Below are 22,050 nucleotides of genomic sequence, written 5' to 3' on the forward strand. Positions count from 1 at the left end.
TATGACGTCATTTATTAGCATATCAAAATTTATGTCAAATACATGAAATACTAAACAGAACATTAACGTCACAAAAAAAATAAGAATCTCAAATCCAATTAATGCATGTTAAGCTGTTTAGTTATTAAGTTTTATGACAATTCAATATAGGAACCACGCTTTTATATTAAAAGATTTAGATTATTCAGCTCTAAGCCTTTCTCTTTAACAAACCAAGTAATAAATTTATTTGCACTCTCAATCTCGATATAAAACTTATTAGAACCTTCGATTTGTTCTATGTTCAATTCAATGTTCAAACAGATGTTTGAACAAAGGTTTGGGCAGAACCGTTTAAGCACATCAACACAAGAAGCAAAACAATGAGAAAAATAAGCACAAATCCAAAACACGAGTCAAAGAGATAAGTAAAGAGAGAATCAACAGATGATATTTGTTAAAACAGTTCGAGTTTCCCAATCCTATTCTACAGAGTCTCGCTTAGAGAATGATTTCATTCAACAATTCAGACAATACAACTCTTGGTTTAAGCCTAACCTACCCTCTTCCATGGGATAACTGCAACCCCAAAATTGAACTTGAACTGTTACAACTCTCTCCCCAAATACCTCACATTACATACAATCTCTCTCCATAAAAATATCTAAACAAGTAGTGTCTAACACACTAGCATAAAAATCCCTTTAGCAAAGTTTTGATAGACATAAAACTTAGTAAAAGGCTGAATATATCTCTTAAAATATCTTCAAAAATTATCCAAAATAAAACTTTATCATCTAAGATAAATCAATAGCTTAATCACCAAATAAATAGCTTAAATGATAAGGATAAGGATAATGCTTGAGGTGAGATTGTCAATCCCTCTTTCTACTCTTCCAAATTTCAATCAGCATAATTCAAAATATAATAAAATATGGCATAAGAATATGTAATAGCCGTTTTTCAGTGGTGTTGAAAATAATAGTTTCGAAACCCCGTTTTCTAATGATCAAATCTGTAAATATTATTAATTAATATTTACGAGTTAATTTTAGTATTATATTAAATTTTGGTTTGACAATTTTGTTAATTAGATAGTTAGTTAAGATACAAGTATTTTGACCCGAAAGTCAATGGTATAGGAGACGGTGGCCTCAGAACCCCATTTTTGACGAGCGAGCCCGTAAATATTATTATTTAATATTTTCAAGATTAATATAAAGTTTAATTAAAATTTGGTTTATTAATTTTTACATTTAGTTAGTTAATTAGAGTACAAGAACAAAACTATAATAGTAAAGTTTAATCGCTAGAGATTTTTAATTACTAAAGGACTAAAATAGTAATTAAACCAAGGTTTGAAGTGGAAATATTCCCACTTTAGTTGATAGTGGACGGTTGGTGGCATTCGTCCGCATAAAATTTATTAAATTATGTTATAATTATAATTATAACTAATAAAGTATATGTTATGTTATAAAATTAAAGAAAAGAAAAGCCATCCTAATCCATTTTAGCTTTCTTACACCGAAACTCAAAAGAAAACAACCAAGAAGCCATTGTTGAATGCTCCAAACAATCCGCCTTTGCATAATAAGGTAAATCGAATCTCTTTTTTTGTAAATTTTATATTTTGTGATTGTTATAGCTCGATTTAGCTAACTTGTGTGTCAATTTTCAAAATTGTTAAAGTTTATAAATGATACCATTGATGAATGCTTGAAATTTTAATTTTAAATTGTTAGTTTGTAAGTTTAAAAGTGAAAAGGACTAATGTGTAAAGTAAAATTGATAGTTTTGAACTTAGAGACTAAAGTGTAAATATTTCAGATTTGGTACAAAATTTCTATAATTATAGATAATATAGGTTTATAGAAGGATGAAATTGAATTCGTATTGAAAAACAAAGCTTAAATATGAAAGATATAGCTATTTCAGTTTTAGGGACTAAATTAAATAAAATAAAAACTTTAGGAAACTTTCAAAAGTGAAATTGAACTGACTTATGGATATAATAGACTGTTAAAAGATGTTTAAAATTGATAAATTGTAATGAATTATTATAGATCGAGATTTGAATCAACTAAAAGATAATTGAAGAAAAGATAAATTTGCGGATTAGTCTTAGATATTTCATTTGTTGTTGTTTTTGTCGTAAGTTCATACAGGACTTACTTTATTAAATCATGTTATGTATGTATTATATTGTTTTACTTTTTAGTTCGAATTGTTAGGTAAATAATGTCTTTTGGTATCAAAGGGACTAAATCGTAAACATGAAATAAATGACTAATATGAATTGATACATGATAATGATTAAATGTGAAATTGATATATGATTGATTAGTATGTTTATGATGATGAAATTTTTACTTTGATTTTTTTAAAAGTTTAATATATCCTAAACTCGTAGTTTATCTGGAAAATTAAAAGAAAAAGAAAACAACTTACCCTAGCCATGGGAGGGGCTATAAACGATGATGCTACAGGGGAGGAATGGGCGACAGAGTAGTCAAAGAAGGGAGGGGATAGTGAGTAGGCAAGCGAGCAACGACCATTGAGGGAGTGGATGAAGTAGTCAAATGAAGAACAGACATGAAACCAAAGGGATAGGGGAGAAACTAGGGGGTTGGCAGGGGACCCGACCCCCTTAAAATGGACAATTTTCTATTTAGGCCCTTTAAAATTTTTAAAATTTAAACTAGTAAAGATAAAATTACACTTTGACCCCCTAAAAATATAAAAATTTGATTTAATCCTTTAAAAATTATAAAGATATAGGCTATTAAAACGATGAAATTGTATTTTTGCTATCGTAAAAATTACAATTTAATTTTTTCCCCTAAAAAAATTTTCTGGTTTTGCCCTTATAAAGGGAGTGGCTAACTGAGCAACGAAGGACGAGCGGTGATGGATACGGTCATCAACGGGAGAAATAGGAAGTGGATTCAATAAGAAACAAAATGTAGTCTCTTAGTTTAGTGCAGAATTAAAGTACAGAGCTATGACACAATATGTGTGTATCAACAATTGAGTGAAGTCAGTTTAGAAACTACATTGTTGGTAAAGTTGTGGTGTATCAGCAGATGCTAGCAATAGCAGTTAACAAAAGCAACTAAATAACTACTATTAGTTAGCCTCAACCAACTATGAATTAGTTATAGTTTCTTGTATAAATAAACAAGCTATGTATCTCAAAATTCAAGCTTTAATTCAAGATTTCATTCATTTCTTATTAAGTTTCTAATATGGTATTAGAGTAGTTTTTTTTCCCATGGATTCCGTAGAGTCGGCAGAGTCGTTGGCAGGCATTTCAATCCTCTTGCACTCACCTCTCAAAAGGTGGCTGTGCTTATTGACGAGAGCAATTTTCTATCATGGAAGCAATATGTCTTGCTGGTGCTAAAGACACAACGCCTACATTCGTTCATTAATGGAACTTTTACGGTGCCTCTATGAATTCTTGTTGATGCTGATGGAAGTTCTATCGAAAATCCAGTATATATACAATATGAGCAGTAAGATTCAACTTTGGTTGTCTGGCTTCTTTATATTGTAAGTCATTCACTGCACAATCAATCAATCAATAGTTCTTCCTCTTCTTTTGTTTTTTGGGAAGCTTTGACAAGGATTCTTGGCACACAGTCCACCACCAAAGCTATGAGGTGTCGCTCTCTTCTTCACAATTTTAAGAAAAATGAACTCTCCATGTCTGAGTATCTAGTAGGGATCAAACATCTCTGTGATTCATTGTCCAGTTGTGGGCAACAAGTGTTTGTGGAAGAGCAACAATCAATAATCATCAAAGGACTCCCCTCTGAGTTTGATCATGTAGTTTCTATTATCACAACAACTAAGGTGATGTTTAATTTATAGGACATCACTACAGTGTTGCTGGACACTGAAGCTCGACAACAGACGCATATATCTTAAATCACGTTTCCTGTGAATCTTGCTTCAACCAACAAGACCGTGTTTATGCATTTTCCTACATATGTTGGTCAACCACCACCGCAACCGTATCAATCAAGTTGTGCATATGGTTTTTTTCGTGGATGAGGGCGTGGTCGATTTTCTAGTGGTATTCAACTACAATATCATATCTGTGGTAAATTAGGGCATTTAGTACGCCGATGTTATTACAGATATGATTCTTCTTATACTAATTCTACCATTGAAATCCTAACTTTGGGAAACACCATATGCATCTGATGTCAGTTGGGTTATCTGGATCTTCATCTCATTGGCATGGTGTATACATGTGCTATGTTGACCAAAGTCCAGTTAATCACTTTCGATCTGGGTTACATTCTCCCTCATTTGGCACATCTTATGTTGATACCTTCAACTATACGGGGTCTTTTAGCTTTGTTAATGCTTCGAATGTGCTACAAGCAAATTTTGCATTAGTTCCGGTCACTTCCTCCAATGTGGCTGATCAAGCATGGTACCCAGACAGTGGAGCGACGACACACATTACCAATGATCCTACCAAGTTCGCTAAATGTATTTTTTATATGGGTGAAGTACAATTACTATAGGTAATGGTCATCGTGTTGCTATTTCTCATACTGGTTCATCATTTTTGTCCACTGGTTCTGGTGAATTATTGCTGCATGATCTATTGTTTGTTCCTGATATACACAAAAATTTGTTGTTTGTTTCGAAATTTGCTAAGGATAACAAAGTTTATTTTGAATTATATCCTCATTATTGCTATGTAAAGGATCTGAAAACTCACAAGATTCTACTCCAAGACACTGATTCAAGTGGGCTATACAAGTTTCTTCCAGCAGCACCTATACATGCTTTCAACACTATACATGAAGCCGCTGATGCCGTTGAGTCTATTCAGAAGTCTGATTTAGATTTTCAGTTTACTCGTTGGCATCAATGACTCAGTCACCCCTCCTCTGCTGTTGTTGATCAGATACTAAAATCTTGTAATATTAGAGTTCGCAGAAATAAATCTTTTTCATTGTGTCAGGTACGTGATACGAACTCGTCAAAGGGATTAATCGAATCCGTTCGTGATCCAATCGAGCTACCAACTGGTCCAATTATTCAAGCTCGATCCAACGTACTTAAGAAGCAATTTCGACTTTGGTGGAACAAATTTGGGGAGAGGCTTCAACCGATCGAGCTTGGGAGTGCTCGTTAAGTGCCCCATGCACTTTACTTCAAACCGATTTGCAATTTAGCTAGCTAATTTAGCTGCTGAATAAAGACTAAAACATTCTTAGTTATTTCAGTTATATTAATTATGTTTTAATTCCATACAACATTATTACATGTCCGATTATTTTTGTTGTTTAAGTCTATTAATTGTGTCATTGTTTGTTCAGCATTTATATCCGTCTTAGTATCTTAATTTGATTTATGTCTATTAAGTATGTTCTAATTCGGACAACATCAATGCATGTTTTAAGTTAGACATCTTAATTGTGTCTTAGCTTATTACACATTAAGTTGGTGTTTTTAATTTGTCTTAATCGAGTTTAACGGCTGAAATATTCATGCACTCCAAAAGGGGCTTGTACGGTTTAAATGTCACACATTGAATCCACAAGATACATGCTTCAAGGTCATGAACAAGTAGCTCATTAATTCAGCCAATGTACTAACACATACATGCATCGAAAGTAGGGGATGAATCAGCTAAATACAAACTGCCCATTCATGTGTTCAAGACACATTAAAGCTTCAATTAAAGGAGATGCATGTCCCATGCATCTATCATTCGACCAAGGGGGATTGAAGGGGAATTAAAGGCTGAACATCATGGAGGATGAACCTACATGCTGTTAAAGCACCTATTTATGAGAATGCATGCTCCATGCAAGTGCATGAACGATCCAAGGAGATGAATGAGACTTTTGGTGATCATATAAGGCACTTGAAGCTTTCTTCTATCCTAAGAATTCATGCACAACAAAGGGAGGAAGAATCTGACTCTTCAAGTTAAAGTTCATGCATGAATATCATTCAATGAGGTGCATGAACGTCCAAATACATGCCAACACAAGGGATGAACATCCATGAACCAACAAAGGGGAGTGAACAACTATTTATATTCATTTAAGGGAGTTCATAAACATTTGGTTCATTGTATGCATGAACTACATTAATGGCTAAATGTTGGCCATTCATCTTTTTTATTTTTTTCTATAAATAGTTGTTTTGTAAACATTTGGAAAAACTTTTGATCCTTTTTATGAAATATATCATATTTGTGAGTTGTTTAACTCTCGTTGTTCTTGGTGATTCAAATTGACTTATCTAGCTTGCTAGTGGCGTCAATCTGTTTCCCTTATAGAACTTATCACTCTTTGAGTGTGGTGTTCAACCCCATTGATATCGATTGATTCCTATCTTCCTAGATAATAGGTCATGGTCCTTTACCAACTATCCATCTATCACCTTGATAGCCTTATAAGATTCGGGTCTCTATTCTTTAATAGAGGTTCTTTCTTCCGCTGTTAAGTTCACATTCCATCAACTATTAACTTATTTTTTAAACCATTTTCTTTGTTTTAAAACTATCAACCTTTAAAATGTCCATTTTGTTAACCAAAAATAATTACTTAATTTTTATGATCGGGCAACAAACGACTCAAATTCATCCATGAATACGAGTTCATATCATTATTGTGAAATAGGAAAAACCCATAAGCTACCATTTTGTTCTTTTACAACAATGTATTCTGCTCCTCTAGAGCTTATTGTTGTTGATTTGTGGGGGCCAGCCTCTTGGTATTTTTTAGGTTTTCAATATTACATATCATTTGGGGATGCCTTCTCTCGACATACATGGATTTATTTTCTCGAAAACAAATCAAATGCTTTTTAGACTTTTTTGTCATTCAAGACTTTTGTTGAGTTATAATTAGGTGTCAAGCTTAAGCAGTTACAAACAGACAATGGAGGTGAATTCAAATGCTTTACTTGTTATCTCAAGCAGAATGGTGTTACTTATAGACTCTCTTGTCCTCACACATCTGAGCATAATGGATTGGTCGAACGGGGTCATCGACAAATTGTGGAAGTTGGTATGGTTTTGCTTGCTCAAGCATCTTTGTCGTTTTCTTATTGGGCTGATGCTTTTCATTCTACAATGCATCTAATAAATCTTTTGCCAACAAAGGTCTTGAACGACATATCTCAAATTGAAAGGTTATTTGGTATTCCACCCGATTACAAGCTACTCAAGGTTTTTGGGTGTTTGTGTTATCCATTGCTTCGACCCTATAATAGGTATAAGTTACAGTATCGGTCTTCTCCATGTGTATTTTTGGGCTTTGCTTCTAGTCACAAAGGGTATAAGTGTGTTGATTGTGCTGGTTATGTTAATATTTCTCGGCATGTTCGATTTGACGAGAATGTGTTTCCATTTTCCAAATATTCATTCTAAAATGTTGCTTCAATCAAATTTGTTACTACTAGACCAGTCACAATACTACCAGTGTTTGTATTTTCTCATTCTTTAACTTCGCAACCAATTCAACATGTTTTGTCACCTACTGTTACTATTTTTGATTCCCTCACACCCATTTCTGCTACTAATTTTGTTCATCTCCAGTTCGCATCTCTCTTACACCATCTGTTGATCTTATTATCGGTGTATCTCCTAAAGTTACTATTACGATTTCTACTGCTGCATCTTCTCGTCCAGTTACTAAACAACAACATGAGTTTGTTCTTGATAACACACATCCAATGATCACCAGGAGCAAAGCTGGCATCTATAAGCTAAAGGTTTACACTACTACAATAACCTTAGTTGAGCTAACTAATATACATGAAGCTTTGGTCGATCCATCCTGACAGCTTGCTGTGCATAATGAGCTTCAGGCCTTGTCCAAAAATAATACATGGACCTTGGTAGTACCACATTCTGATCGAGTTCTTGTTGGATGCAAGTGGATTTTTAAAGTTAAAAAGAATCCAGATGGTAGTGTAGCCCACAACAAGGCGCTTCTTGTGGTACATAGGTTCTCTCAAGCTGCTGGACTAGATTACCATGAGACCTTTAGCCCTGTGGTTAAAGCAAACATAGTTCGAACAATTCTGGCATTGGTGGTGTCATAACAATGGAGACTACGATAGGTTGATGTTAATAATGCATTCCTAAATGATGATCTAGCTGAAGAGGTGTTCATGAAACAGCCTCCTAGATTTGAAGTTTGTGATGCAAATAGAACTCTTTTGGCCTGCAAACTAAATAAGGCTCTATATGGTCTTAAACAAGCTCCGAGAGTTTGGTTTGAAAAGTTGAAAGGCTTTCCGGTTCAAAAGCAACAATTTTAGTTTTCTTGTATAGATTCATCATTGTTCTTCAAGAAAACTACAGTTGGATGTATTTTTTTCTTGTGTATGTCGATGATGTAATCGCCACACGTGATACAAACTTGGAAATTGATCAAGTAGTACAATGTCTTGATGAACAATTTTCTTTAAATGACTTAGGGGATCTCAGTTATTTTCTTATACTTGAAATCGTTAGCAAAGGTGATTGTATGCATGTTTCCCAGTACAAATATGCTCAAGAGTTATTGGATCAAGCAAGTATGGCAAATGCTAAGTCTGTTCACACCCCTATGGTGAGTTCACCTACATTGACTTCTTTGATTGGCACTCCACTTAATGATGGTACAACGTACAAGCATATTGTTGGAGAATTGCAATACTTGTGTCTCACCCGACCGTATATTGCCTTTGCTGTTAATAAGGTGAGCCAGTACATGCATCAGCAACATGACATTCACTGGAGTGCTATTAAACGTATTTTACGGTATGTTCGAGGGACGCTTGACCATGGAATAGTTTATCGGCCTTCAAGGATCACATTGACTAGATTTTCTAATGCCAATTGGGCTAGTTGTCTTGAAGATCGTAAGTCCACAACATGTTATTGTGTATATCTTGGAGATAATCTCATTGGTTGGACATCTAAGAAACAAAGTGTAGTGTCACGATCCACTACAGAAGCAGAATACAGAAGCTTGGAAAATGCAGCTTCTGAAGTAACCTGGTTTCATTCTTTACTTGATGAAATTGGGATAAAACCTCCAAAACCTCTATTTGTCTAGTGTGACAATTCCAGCATAGTATCTTTGGCTGCCAACCCAGTGTTACATGCTTGTGAGAAACATATGGATCTTGACTTGCATTTCGTTCGAGACAAGGTGTTGAGTGGCAACCTACAAGTGAACTATGTTCCTGGTCGAGATCAAGTAGTAGATATACTTACCAAGTCGCTGACCATAGGAAATTTTGCTCAATGTCGCGACAAACTCAATGTGGCTTCACTTGCTATTTTTCGCGCTTCTACAGGGGAAATATCAACATATGCTAACAATAACAATTAGCAGAAGCAACTAAATAATTACTATTAGTTAACCTCAACTAACTATGAATTAGTTATAGTTTCTTGTATAAATAAACAAGCTATGTATCTCAAAAGTTAGGCTTTAATTCAAGATTTCATTAAGTTCTTATTAAGTTTTGTAATATATTGTGACAATCAAACAACTCCTTATACATCCTCCAATCAAATATTTCATGAAATTTCTTCACTCTCCTTTCCTTTAATAATTTTAACTATTCAAACAATATATATATCATTTCCTTTCATCAGCCTTTCCTTTACTTCATAATTATTTACCCAAACTCCCAAACTTAGTCTTAAGTTTAATGAAATTTCAATTAGTCAATAAAATACATAATACATCTAAATTGCATCCATAGTTTAAGTCAAAATATGGTTTTGGTCTCCTTCTTTACTAAAGTTTGAGATTTGATTTTTCCATTTTATAATGCAATTGATACAAATAGTTAATTTTTATTAAAATGTTAATAAGTAATTTTTTTAAGTTCAAGGAAATTCAATGCTTACATGGATTCCAACATGGCAATCATGTAATGATTCAACACCAAAATAAATACTTTATTTTATCATATAGAAAGGGAAAAATATAATTTGTATACAAAGGCAAAATGCAAGGAAATCCAATATGGTTTGTTTAAGGTGTTTTTGTGATTGTTTTCCTTGTAACCTCCCTGGAGGTTTTATTACGAATAAAATAGATTTTGACTGAGTTAAAAAAAGAAGGTAAAATAGATAATAAATATAAAAATTGAGGACTAAATTAATTATTAAACCAATTAAAAAGTGTTATAACATTGTTCTATTATCTCAAAACGTTGGTGACTATTTATTTAAGTGATTAAAACAAAAATTCATGCATAATTGAATGGATATTGGTGTAGTTTATGTAATAAAAATAACAAATAAAAATTTAAATTTTTTACCCTTAACACATGAAATTAAGTTATAAACAAAAATATAAATTTATTTTGAGAGAGCGAATTTAATTTGATTTAACATATGAATACATATGTATTTAGTATATAATAAAAATCTTGTTCCTTAGAGGCTCCGCCTCAATAGACAAGAAATTCTTTTCTCTTTTAATAATTAAACAAGAAATGCTGAGAAAACTTTCATATATATTGCTTTGCTTTAATAATATAAAATAAGAAACACTACTGAAAAAGTAATGGAAGGTAGTAGAGGAGTTATTATGGCGAAGAAGAAGTTAGTCGAGGTAGAATCGTTACTCTACTTTATAACAAATAGTGAAACTTGATCCTAAAATTTCACCATTTTTTCGATATACGAATTTGATGCGTACGTAAATTCATTCTCACTGCTATCGTGCATTCCAGCGGACAGAGTTAAAAACAAAACCCATGAATGCAATGAACAATACAGTTTTGGGCCTGTTAAATGCAATGGAAAGTTGAAGGCAATGTTAGAAGGGTTAAAATCAGAACTTCGAGGCATAAACTACTCTTTATTTTGATACCAACATGTGATCCAAAAGCCATCTTCTTACGGTATATGTATAACTTGTCGTTAAGTTTTGTTAACGAGTTATTTAATTTATGTTTGCAGGGTTGACTGAGATAAAAAGTGGCTGTTGTAGGCTTAGGGATCTACAAGCTCAAGTCCCTTGTTTGCTCCAATAGGAAGGATCATGTTTTTTGGGATTTATATCATCCAACCAAGGCGACAGCTAGGGTTTTTGTGGATACGGTACTTCGCAATATTGTATCCCAATGAATGTTAGGCAACTACTTTCTACTTCAACTTAGCCAAACATCAATTGCTTATTGTACTTAATTAAAACCTACGCCATGAGAAAGAAAGAAACCCAAAAGGAAAGGAGTTGATGAGAGATGAAACCAAAGCACTGGTTCTTAATTTCCTTTTTCTTTTTTAATTATTTTTAATAAATCAACCAGGAAAAAGCCCAGTGTCGAAGAGAGCAGTACCAACTGTAACAATGAAAAAGATATTTGGGTTAGGGAGGAAGGTAACGACAACCAAACACGTTCATGTCGTAGCGGGGGGTCTCTTGAATTGACCCTATGTGTGTGTTCGGTTTAGTCATGAAAGGTCAAAGTCTATCTCGAGTTTGAAAACAAGTCATTCATTTATGTTAGATAAATAACAATAGAGAAGAAGAGAAAATTAGATGAAAATATTAAAAGTCAAGCCAAAAATTTTGTTAGGGTAGAAATTAAATTTTAATTTTTAAAAGATAAAATAAAATTTTTATAATTTTGGGAGTTAAAGTGTAATTTTACTTTTACTAACTTAAAATTTTAAAATTTTTAAAAAGCTTAAATAACAACTTTCCATTTTAAGGGGTGGGGCGCCCCTAGATTCGCCTCTGTTCATGTGTTGGCATTTAAAAAAATTATTTCAATTAAAATTTTTTTGATATAAATATGATATTAACATATTTTATATTTGTTCAAGTTCAACCTGATTTAAAATATAAATTTAAAATTGATTTAAATCAATCTAGCAATAATTCAAAATGAGCAGAACTTAGTACTTTTATGTACTTAGTCATTTTTTAGATTAAGGTTTAAAGAGACTTCATGTACTTAATTAGTCAATAACTTACATGGGAAAATCGAGATCAAAGAATGAGTACATTCCGTTGATTCATTATTTCATGATCCAAAGTTGCCTTGGTCTTTAGAAGGGCGTAATCAACTCAATTTTAACTTGAAATATTAATATTAAGCAAGAAAAGTTCAATCTTGGAAGCATGATTTAATTAAATCTAATTTTTCACTTAGGTTTTTTCTCCATTTATAATTTGAGGAAATATTAAGTTGATACTATTTTTATAAAAATATTATTGAAAAATAATTTATGATTTCAATGTGTTTAAATTTGTAAGCTTCATAGTTATCTCCACTTTTTACCTCTAGTTAGCAGTTGGGTTTACTTGAGAATAGATGGTTCGATTAGGCTTGACGAAAGTTTTGCAGCAGCTGGAGGTTAAATATGTGATCATCACGTTGGGTAGATCATTGGGTTTTGCCGATTCTGGCCAATTGCATAGTGATGGAGGCTGAGCTTTGGGAGATCTTAGATGGGTTAAACCTTCTTTTGGAAAGATGATCCGATAGGGTCTCAATCCAAACTGACAGTATTGAGGCCATTAATAACATTATTCAAGATGGCTCTTTCGGAAGCTCTAATTCGACCTTAGTCAAGAGAATACTTCAAGTCTTGAATATGTTTAAGCAGTGGAAGATTCAACATTTACCTAGAGAAGGGAACTCAATTACAGATAGTTTGAATATGTTTAAGATTGTTTGAAGATCCTCCTTTATTGATCTAGTTTAATTACTTTGTAATTTTAATTTTCACAAAAAAATTCATATAATTCTGTATAAATAAAAATATTAGTGTCAACAAAGCTAAAATTCAATTAACAAATTACGATTTATACTTAGTAAAATGAATTAAATATAAAAAGAAGTTTTGAAATAGTATTTTTATTTGTAAAAAAATGTGAAGAGAGTTTAACACATTATCATGTAAACTTAAAATGGGTTAGGTGGTACATGACATCCAAAACGTGTTGACCATAAAAGGCAGACAAAATCTTATAATTACAAGAAATATGATTATTTTAAATAAATCAATTTGGGTAAGGCTTCTAAGTTAAGATGGTGATTTAAACAATTAATAATGAGAACTGCGAATGATTGATTAGTTCCTGCATTTGTTTTTGTCACCTAAGATTGCTAAGTCTAGATATTAACACTGAAATATTTGGTGAATGTTTCTTTTAAAGATTTTAATTTTATATATCTCATATTTTTTTTAACAAGAAAATTAGCAGTATAAAACAAATTAAGAAAACAATATTTAATAGTATTTGTTAAATAGTTTTTTCAGTTTTTTTTTTCTTTAAAATGTTTAAATCCTCCATTTTCCACTCGGCTTTCTTCTTCACCAAAAGGAATATCCCCGCTCTATCTGAAAATAAATAAATACATATAAAAAAAAATAGGTGCCATTTTGATCTCTTCGATTTTAACAACTATTTTCGCTCTCTTCTTCTTCTTCTTACGGTCCAAATCGGCGGGGCGCACAATATGGAGCCTCCTTCATTTGTGTCCAGAGCAAGAATTGCTTTCCATTCCGCAGCTGCCAAAGCCGAGCGAGTCCTCACTGATTTGAAATCCGATCTAGGTAATTAAAATTAGAAACCTCTATATTTTTGGCTGTTCAAAATCTATCGCTTATTTTTTTTTCTCGCTTTGCTATTTTTGGATTCTTTTTATCAATTTCCGGTTTTTAAGAGATTCTTGATAGATATTATAATGGAGTTTCGTTTTTTCTGTTTCGTTTTTTTTTCCTATTCATTTCCTGAAGATTCTGATAGATTATCACCGAAAGAATTCAAAAACGAATCTCCGACGAGAGAAGCCGAGTCTAAGGTAAATTTTCTTTGAATTTTGAAACTGATATTTGGCTTTCTTTTAAGAGAAATGTAGGATTAAGCTGTTTTAGTTTCATTATTATTGATTTAAAAAAAAAAGTGTCTTTTAAAAGGTAAATTGGAACCTTGTTTGGCTGCTGGGAAAACGAAGTACAGTGTAGCATTCTTTGTTTTTGAATTTCTTTATGTTTGACTTATCAAGTATTGAATTCGAAGGCTTTAGCTTGGTTTGCTTGGAATCGAATTGGAGGCTTTGCAATTTGTATGCTATTTAGTTTCCTGCACTTTCCCAGCAACCAAAAAAGGCTTCAAAATTCTGCTGAGTAGTTACTATGATGAATTTTGTTGTTACATTTGCACTTTTTTTTTTCCTGATAATTCATGTAACATCATAATTATTTTCCAATACATATTCATTTATATTAGTTTTGAAATTTGTTTGGCATGAAGCAGAGCATTCATGAGGTAAAGCATTCTAAGTGGATGCCTGCAAATTTAGGGACAAAGCAAGAATGGCAAGAAAGATTTAAGAATATACGGCTAGGTAAAAAAGGAGTTGAAGATTCAGAGAAAGTTGAAAATTCAACAATGGCTGTTGCATGCTATGATGAAAACTTATACTTGCTCAAAGTAAAGAATGATGTGGAAGCAAAGGTACATTTATGATTCTCTTTATGTTGCTCATCCGTAGGTGAAGGTTGCTGTAATTGCATTTAAAATGCTTTTTTTGTGTCCTCATAAAATTCATATGAAGGGATTTCTGAATGAGATTGTTGTCCTACAGGCTTCAGAAGCAGTTCCCTCTGTAGACATTTTAAATAGCATCAACACCAATAACATTCCTCCAACATCTGTTATCAAGCAATTAGCTATAGCTGCCGAGTAAGTTTTTGCCACTAACATGCTTTCAATTCTTGACTTCAGTTGTTGGTTCTCTGATGTTGCTGATGTTGAAATTCATTTGGTGCCACGTGAAACATGCTGATTTATGATTTGTTACCATTTCTGGAATTTACTTTCCTGCCCATTGATACTGCTATGCCATACTGGTAGCTACAACTTAATCTTTTGATGCGAAATATTTCTTGCTTCTGAGCTCATGTGAGTGGTCAACTGTGTGATCTATTGATTTATCATATATCAACTTGTGTATGGTGTTCTTATCTTTTTGTTCTTGCCTTTCTTTTCCAGGGCTGGGAGGACTTTTAAGTCTTTGAAAGATCTATTGGCATCTTCTGGAAATTCTTCACCCTTGAGGGAAAGGACAGGTCTGAGCTTCTCTGCTGTGAAGTCGTTAGTTCTTCGAGACAAAGAGGATAAACTTGCATCTGGCTTTGATGATGATGCAAGAGTCCTTGCTTTGATCCATTCACTGTTTGATGCAGGTAGGTTCATATATGCGACTGATAGGACATTTACTCTTGTAAGAAGATATGTTTCTATTTAAACCTTCACAATTTCATGTCATGGTCTTTTACTTCGTTGTAATATCTGCAAGATATTTGCAGATGGGAACTTCCTCCGAAGGAATCTTATTTCTGATTCAAACACATCTACAACAACGATATCTTTGCCTAGAGACATTCATGGTGCTCCTCCACCGAGCTTCGTTGTTAAGCTTTCTGAAGTCATTGGAAGCTTTAGGACCCTTCGCAAAATGGCTCTCTTTTGGTGCAGGGTTGTTATTGAAGTAAGTGGGTTATGAAGAATCTGTACTGACATGAATGGTCGATGTAGAAATGAAACTAAACTCCTCCATTGTCATATTTTGATGTCTGTAAAGTCTGTTTGCATTAAACACAGTTTTCGTTGATCTTCACCTAATGAGAAGTGCTTGGAATCCTTTAATCATGCAGTTCAGAAGATTTTGGTCTGAAGAGAGATATCTGCCAGGCATTCCTGTGGATGAGGCTCCTGATCTAAATTCTTGTCTTTTATATCAACAATTACAAGTTATTAATTGTTGTCTATCAAGAAAAAGACGACGTAGTATTGCAACTGAATCATTTGATTCTGAAATGGAGGAAGCTAGGTCAAATGTTGAAGAATCAGATGTTGCTATAGGCACACTGGCTCCCAGCTCTGCATTGTATGCACGAGTTAGTAGTGGAGAACTCGTTCTTCGACAGGGAGCTAATCAACTGGCTGAAAATTTGACAATGTTAGAAACTGGTGAACCTATATACTCACCTATTACCCAGGTATGGTTAATGGATTCTATTAACTGATTGTTAACCTTTTGACCCTATTCCCATGGTTCACTGTGTTTATGCATACGACTGTAGGAAGGACCTTTGCTTACAGAAGACCTTATCAAAGAAACAGAAGAGTTGGTGCTTCGTACAGGGAGGTCAGTATATTGACCAAACACTCCTTAACCTTGCTACTTTTATGTGAAATTCACACTATAGAATTCTTATTATCTTCGTCTAATTACTCTGTTTACTGAATAAGATTTGTTTATGAATCTTAAAATTATTAAGGTTCTCCTGTTTGATTTAAAACAATGATATTATCTTTCAGGACAGACATATCTAATGCTGTTATATATGTTGAATTTTTCTGATTATTTTCTAATCTTTTCCTTATTCTGACGTACGCATCAAAGTTTTTGAGTGAAAATTTCCTCTGCTGTCAGATTACTCTGTTGGTAATTTACATTATTCTTGTTATTCTTTTACTCATTGCCTTATCTTTTGATGGTCAGTGTTGGTGCTGGGTGTTCTCAACTCCTCTCTGACATGCAGGCTTTCAAGGTATAATTTTAGCACAAAGAAATTACCTCCATCTTATTACTGTTGTAGATACATATGAATGCAGAATATTGTTTCAAGTGTCTATTCATTGCCTATCTAAATTGTTTTAGGCTGCGAATCCTGGCTGCATTTTAGAAGATTTTGTTAGATGGCACTCTCCACCTGATTGGACTGACACTGAGCGAAACGATGAGGTTAACTCTTCAGTTTCAAGAGGTCAACTAAGTAGCAGAATGCAAAAAGAAGGTTCTTTTCTTTATCCCAGTTCCCTTAGTCAAGTTTGCTGTAATTAGTTTCTTCTTGGTCAGGATTTACTTTTGAGTTGTGAACATTAGTTCATTTTAATACACAATGTTATATGTTTGAAAGAACTTGTATCATGTTCTGACTCGTATTCGGAGAATAAATTCTGAATGCTGTTTTTTTTTTGCCAGAAAAAACTTAGTTGAGTGGAGGGTTTTTACTTCTTGATGTATTCATTTGACATTCTTAACCGGGACTTTTGCTAGAGTTGGATTTGATATGTGAATTATGTACAATTTAGGTAATTTGTGGCGTGAATTATGGGATACAGCCAAGCCAGTACCGGCAATTAAACAAACACCACTCTTTGATGAGGATTTGGCAGTGTAAGTTGGATGCATAACGTTTGATATTAGGACATTCAAAATTTCCATCACAGGAGCATTTTTCTTACAATAATAGCTTTGGTTATGATTCTTTTAGGGAAGGAATTCTGAATTTCTTAGAGGACATTCCCACTTCTGAGCTTTTTCAGCAACTCTTTGTTTCTCTAGTAAGTGTTTTTGATCTGATAATGGACGACCATTTCTTTATTTATGTCACGTATTTCCAATCTGCGGTACAGTTTAAGTATAAAGAGTAAATAAATGCAAAAATGAGTGCACTTTTATACTTTGTTTCTAATACATGATTTGAGAGGAATATCATTAATTGGCTGTTCTGTTCCTAATTTTAGATCGTACCTTGGTACTAAACCAGTCATTCTTTATAATGCTAACATCTCATCTCTGTACTTTTCAGCTTTCTTTAGGATTTGTACTAGCCGAGGAAAAGGTCTCTGCTGATGAAAACTTGTCAAAGCTGTTCTATGAGTGCAAAGACTATGTTGTTTCAACTTGCCAGAGAAGTTTGTGGGATGATAAAATGGATGATCTTTGTCAGGTAATTTCTATTTTAAACAGCTGCTTCAATGTTTCTACCAATGGCAACAAGTATCTCTAAACACATGGGACTGATATCTAATGCTTATGGTAAATTGAATGCTAAGTGAAACGAAGATGGAGTGCCTTTGTCCAGGCACATTCAAAGTTTCCCAGTGAGGGGAAGGAAAATTCGGTTTCTTCATATGTTTGATGGTGTCAGTTCATAAGATTTAGTTTTTCTGTGATCTGATGGTGCTCATTTTCAATTCTATCAATAGGTGTATGAAACAGTGGAAAAGATGGTAGCGACTCCTGAAGAAGTCATGAAGACGATGAAGCAGGCAGAGGAGACACCAACAATGGAGAATGGAAATGCTGCTGGTGAGCTAAAACGTCGGTTTAAGAAGCTCAGTCTCAACTTTGGTGGCAAGGATAAACAACAGCAGAGAAATTCTCCTCCAAAAGACCAGAATAATTCAGATGAGAGTTCTTCTCGATCATTTGCTAGCTTTTTCGATAGCAAGTCATCTTTATTTTCAAAGTTGTCCCCTAAATCCGAGAATCTCTCAGTGATTGAAAAACTTCGATCCCTAGAAGAAAGTGATTGGACATTGGTTTGATTGCATCATTTTTCGCCCTTTTTGTGTTTTCGATAGGCTTAACCAGAGTATAGTTTTGCAGGTAATTGTAAATTATTGTGAAATGAGCTTGATGGTTGCTATCAGAAGTAATTTCAAAGTAGATAAAAATTACCAATTTTTTTTTTCTGGTAATAAATGTGCATTGCTTCAACAATATTGTGAAAAATGACCACAACATAACAAGGGAAACCTTGCCTTGATTTTCTGTTATCTTCTTCATCCTCATCTTCCTTTGTTATCATTATTTTCACTTCCCTTCTGGTCTTCCCCAATCTTGTCGAATTCAAAATACTTGGAGATGAAATAAGGTGCCACAAAATTCGCTAAGAAGTAAACAACCAGAAGTAATGCACTGCATTTCCAGGAAAACAAAACCATTCTTAATTTCTAGCAAATTTTGCAAAAAAGAAAAAGAAAGAAAGAAAGAAAGAAAAACTTAGACCTTGTTTCGAGAAAGACAGTAATATCACCAGATTGAGATGGAGGAACTTTAGCAGCAATAAAAAGGGGATTGGAGGTAGCATTTGTCCTCGAATTCACGTTTCGGGTCTGCAAAACCTGGTTCGGAGCTGATTCAGTGCTGAAAAGCCGAAGATATCGTTTGGCTTTCAGTTTCTGTTTGTGTTTAAGCTGGGAATTCAAGGGAAGAAATGGAGAATAACAATGGAGGCAGCTCATCGCGATACTCAGAATTGAAAATTTAGACTTACAGTCTTGAGCAGAATAACGATGGGCTAGATTGTTTGGGGAAGAAGAGGATAATAAAGTGGGATAATTTGTCCCAACGCATAGAAACAAACAATTTGCTGGGTTTGGGTCAGCTTGTGATTTGGGTTTCATACCATCGCATCTCGCCCAACGCATAATTTGTTCCTACGTAAAAAGGACGCATTTATTTACACAATCCAATAAGCAGTGATTGTGGAATATAGTTTCGGCAGAGAAAAGCCCCTAAAGTTGCTTCATAATGAGGGCAGCATCTGATTTTGACTTGCTTTGAGGTCTTTCTCTTGTAATATAAATATACAATATAAATATGCAAATGACAAACAAACAATTAAACTAATAAATCAGAATATGCCTAGATAATTTTAAAGTAAATATTAAATTTATGGATAATAAAATTTGACTTCAAAATTTCAGACCTCACTTATACTTCTAAATTCATCAAGCGAATGAAATTAACTATGATTATACTTTAAAAAGTTTTATTGTTGTTTCTCTTTTTTCACTTTATATTAACCTGCATTGCATGTGAATATACATGTTTATTGTTTTAAAACGAAATATAATGAAATAAATAATATATATTTACTTATCCAGAGGCGAATCTAGGGGGTGGCAGGTGCACCGCCCCTCCTTAAAATGGAAAATTACTAATTAGGCTCTTTAAAGCTTTTTAAAATTTTAAATTAATAAATGTAAAATTGTACTTTGACCCCCCTAAAATTATAAAAATTTAATTTAATCTTTTAAAAATTATAAAGATATAGACTATAAAAACTAAAATTTCATTCGACCCTCTAAAAAGTTGTTCCGACTTAACCAAATCATCAAATAGAGCACTTTTGTGAATTGGAGTTCTTCTTTACAATGGTATAAGAAGTTAATGAAAATTTATCATAAGAATTTTTTACTAAATCATTTGTAATAATATAAGTTTTTTTCTTCTGAAAATTTTAATTCCACGAAATAGTCAATGTTTAACTAAAAATAAATTAAACATTAAAATAATATAGAAACTTAGAACTAAAATAAAAACTATAATGCTAAATTGAAATAATAAAAATAGGTATAATATTTTTTACCTCATAATTTAAGTATGATTTGATACTCCATTACTTTAATTCTCCATTCGCTTTTAAATACTTCTAACTTATTAATACTAATAATCTCCATTTTTATCAACAATTTTTTAAATGCTACTCAATTGAATATGTCTAACTAATGGATGTTAATAGAGATAAATTTAAATTTTAATTGATATATAACACTAATATTAATTAAGTGATAATTAACAGATAAAATTTTTTCTTTTAACATTAAGCATAGAATTCTATTCGAATTGAGCTACTATACTTATAAATTTATCATAATTTTATGTAAAAAAAATTTTTGTGATTAATAATTATAAATTAAATTATCACTATTGTAATATCACAACTATTATTTACATTTTGTACTCCTCAACTGTTATCACCATCGACAACCCGATCAATCGTTTCTCCCTCAAATATGAGATAGAGAGTAGAGACTCCTCCTAATGGGTGCCAAACATTCACCAACATCGCCCGCATGGGCTAAAAATGAATCACGCTTGCCGTCAAGAAACTACCGACCAAATAGAACTGAAGCTCTCCTTTCGCCACATCCTCCTCCACATGTACTTGCCACGCTTCCTCCTCACCATTAGCAATATTGAGATTTGCAATGCCGTTTTCCATCAAAATAAAACCCTAAATTAAAAAAAAACTAAAGAAAAACATATGCTACCTAGCAGACAAAATAAGAGTAGGTATTACCATTAATACCAAGTTTAACTTCAGGCTGTTCAAACTTCGCAATAGGGTAATTCAACTATACATACTGGGTGATTTTTTTACAAAGATTAAAGGATTTATAGAGGCTAATTTTAAAGGGTCGGATTAGACGTCATAGCCCAAACGAAACTAGTCTTTTTGGTAAAATCGATAGCTAAAAGGGTTCTCAAGTTTCCATGTATATTGTATGTTGACACCATTTTTTTTGTGAAAAACGGGGTCGACTTGGATTTTGAAAACTCAAACGAAAAAATGGGAGTCGTCACCAATCTTTTTTTGATGAGGTGTGATCGGGTCACCTCGTAAAAATAGTTGTTTTTAACAATTTAATTTTATTAAAACAACGAGTTTGATCCATGAAATTCAAAAAAACGAGTTCGGGAGTCGGTTACATTCGAGGAAGGGTTAGCACCCTCGTAACGCCCAAAATTGGTACCTAGTTGATTAATTAATGTCTTAATATCGAAAATTCAAAACTTTAAAGAAATTTTTTAAAAAAAATACGATCCTTAAAAACTTGAATAACATGGATTAAGATGTAAGAGGATATTTATCCATTCGGTCCAACGAGAAATCGAAACCCAGCACATTAGGGCACGTTTTCTCGAATTTCCAAATGCAAAATATTGCCTTATTTTAAAATTTTAAAATGATATTTGGCTATTTGATCGAACGAGAAAATCGAAACCCAGTACATTAAGGCACGTTTCCTCGAATTTCCAAACGCAAAACATTTAAAACTGTGCCAAGAGCAGCTCCATCATTTTCAAAGTCAAATTAGAGATAGAGATTACATTATGGGCGAAGCTGTGACTCAAGTGTGGGAAGTGGCTGATCATTTGCAAACCTTAGCGATTCAGGCTAATGTATTGAGTTTGAAATATGAATCGGAATAAAATCGGGGTCGAGAGTTAGCTTGGCTCCTTAGGAGAGTTAAGGCTTTGAGCATAAAGGTAAAGCCGTATATGTAATCCACTTTATGTAAAAGAAATTTGTTTCCTAGTCGAGTTTTTCTAATGAAATTGAATTAGAATCAATGCCTCTTTTTGCATCCATTCATCTGCATTGCATTTTATCATATGTATTAAAGTTTCAAAAAAAAGAGACCTAATTAATTAAAAATTATAACAGTTACCCTGAAAACCAACAAA

The 22,050-nt window shown here is 33.1% G+C and overlaps 2 protein-coding genes across 2 annotated transcripts; one reads left to right on the forward strand and one right to left on the reverse strand.

Moving 5' to 3' along the window:
* Window positions 1–13,274: 13,274 nt before the first annotated feature.
* Window positions 13,275–18,474, forward strand: LOC105780887 (uncharacterized). Its single transcript, XM_012605417.2, has 14 exons — window positions 13,275–13,546; window positions 13,730–13,794; window positions 14,250–14,450; window positions 14,581–14,678; window positions 14,988–15,181; window positions 15,305–15,486; window positions 15,653–15,997; window positions 16,082–16,146; window positions 16,504–16,552; window positions 16,663–16,798; window positions 17,097–17,181; window positions 17,279–17,348; window positions 17,597–17,737; window positions 17,997–18,474. Exons 1-14 carry the CDS (start codon window positions 13,450–13,452, stop codon window positions 18,336–18,338), a joined length of 2,070 nt encoding a protein of 689 aa, XP_012460871.1. The 5' UTR covers window positions 13,275–13,449; the 3' UTR covers window positions 18,339–18,474.
* Window positions 18,447–19,207, reverse strand: LOC105780896 (uncharacterized). The gene is made up of 2 exons (XM_012605429.2): window positions 18,802–19,207; window positions 18,447–18,711 (listed from the first exon to the last, which is right to left on the reverse strand). Exons 1-2 carry the CDS (start codon window positions 19,197–19,199, stop codon window positions 18,582–18,584), a joined length of 528 nt encoding a protein of 175 aa, XP_012460883.2. The 5' UTR covers window positions 19,200–19,207; the 3' UTR covers window positions 18,447–18,581.
* Window positions 19,208–22,050: the final 2,843 nt, after the last annotated feature.

Source organism: Gossypium raimondii, chromosome 1 (genome assembly GCF_025698545.1).
Source record: "Gossypium raimondii isolate GPD5lz chromosome 1, ASM2569854v1, whole genome shotgun sequence".
NCBI classification, from domain to species: domain Eukaryota; kingdom Viridiplantae; phylum Streptophyta; class Magnoliopsida; order Malvales; family Malvaceae; genus Gossypium; species Gossypium raimondii.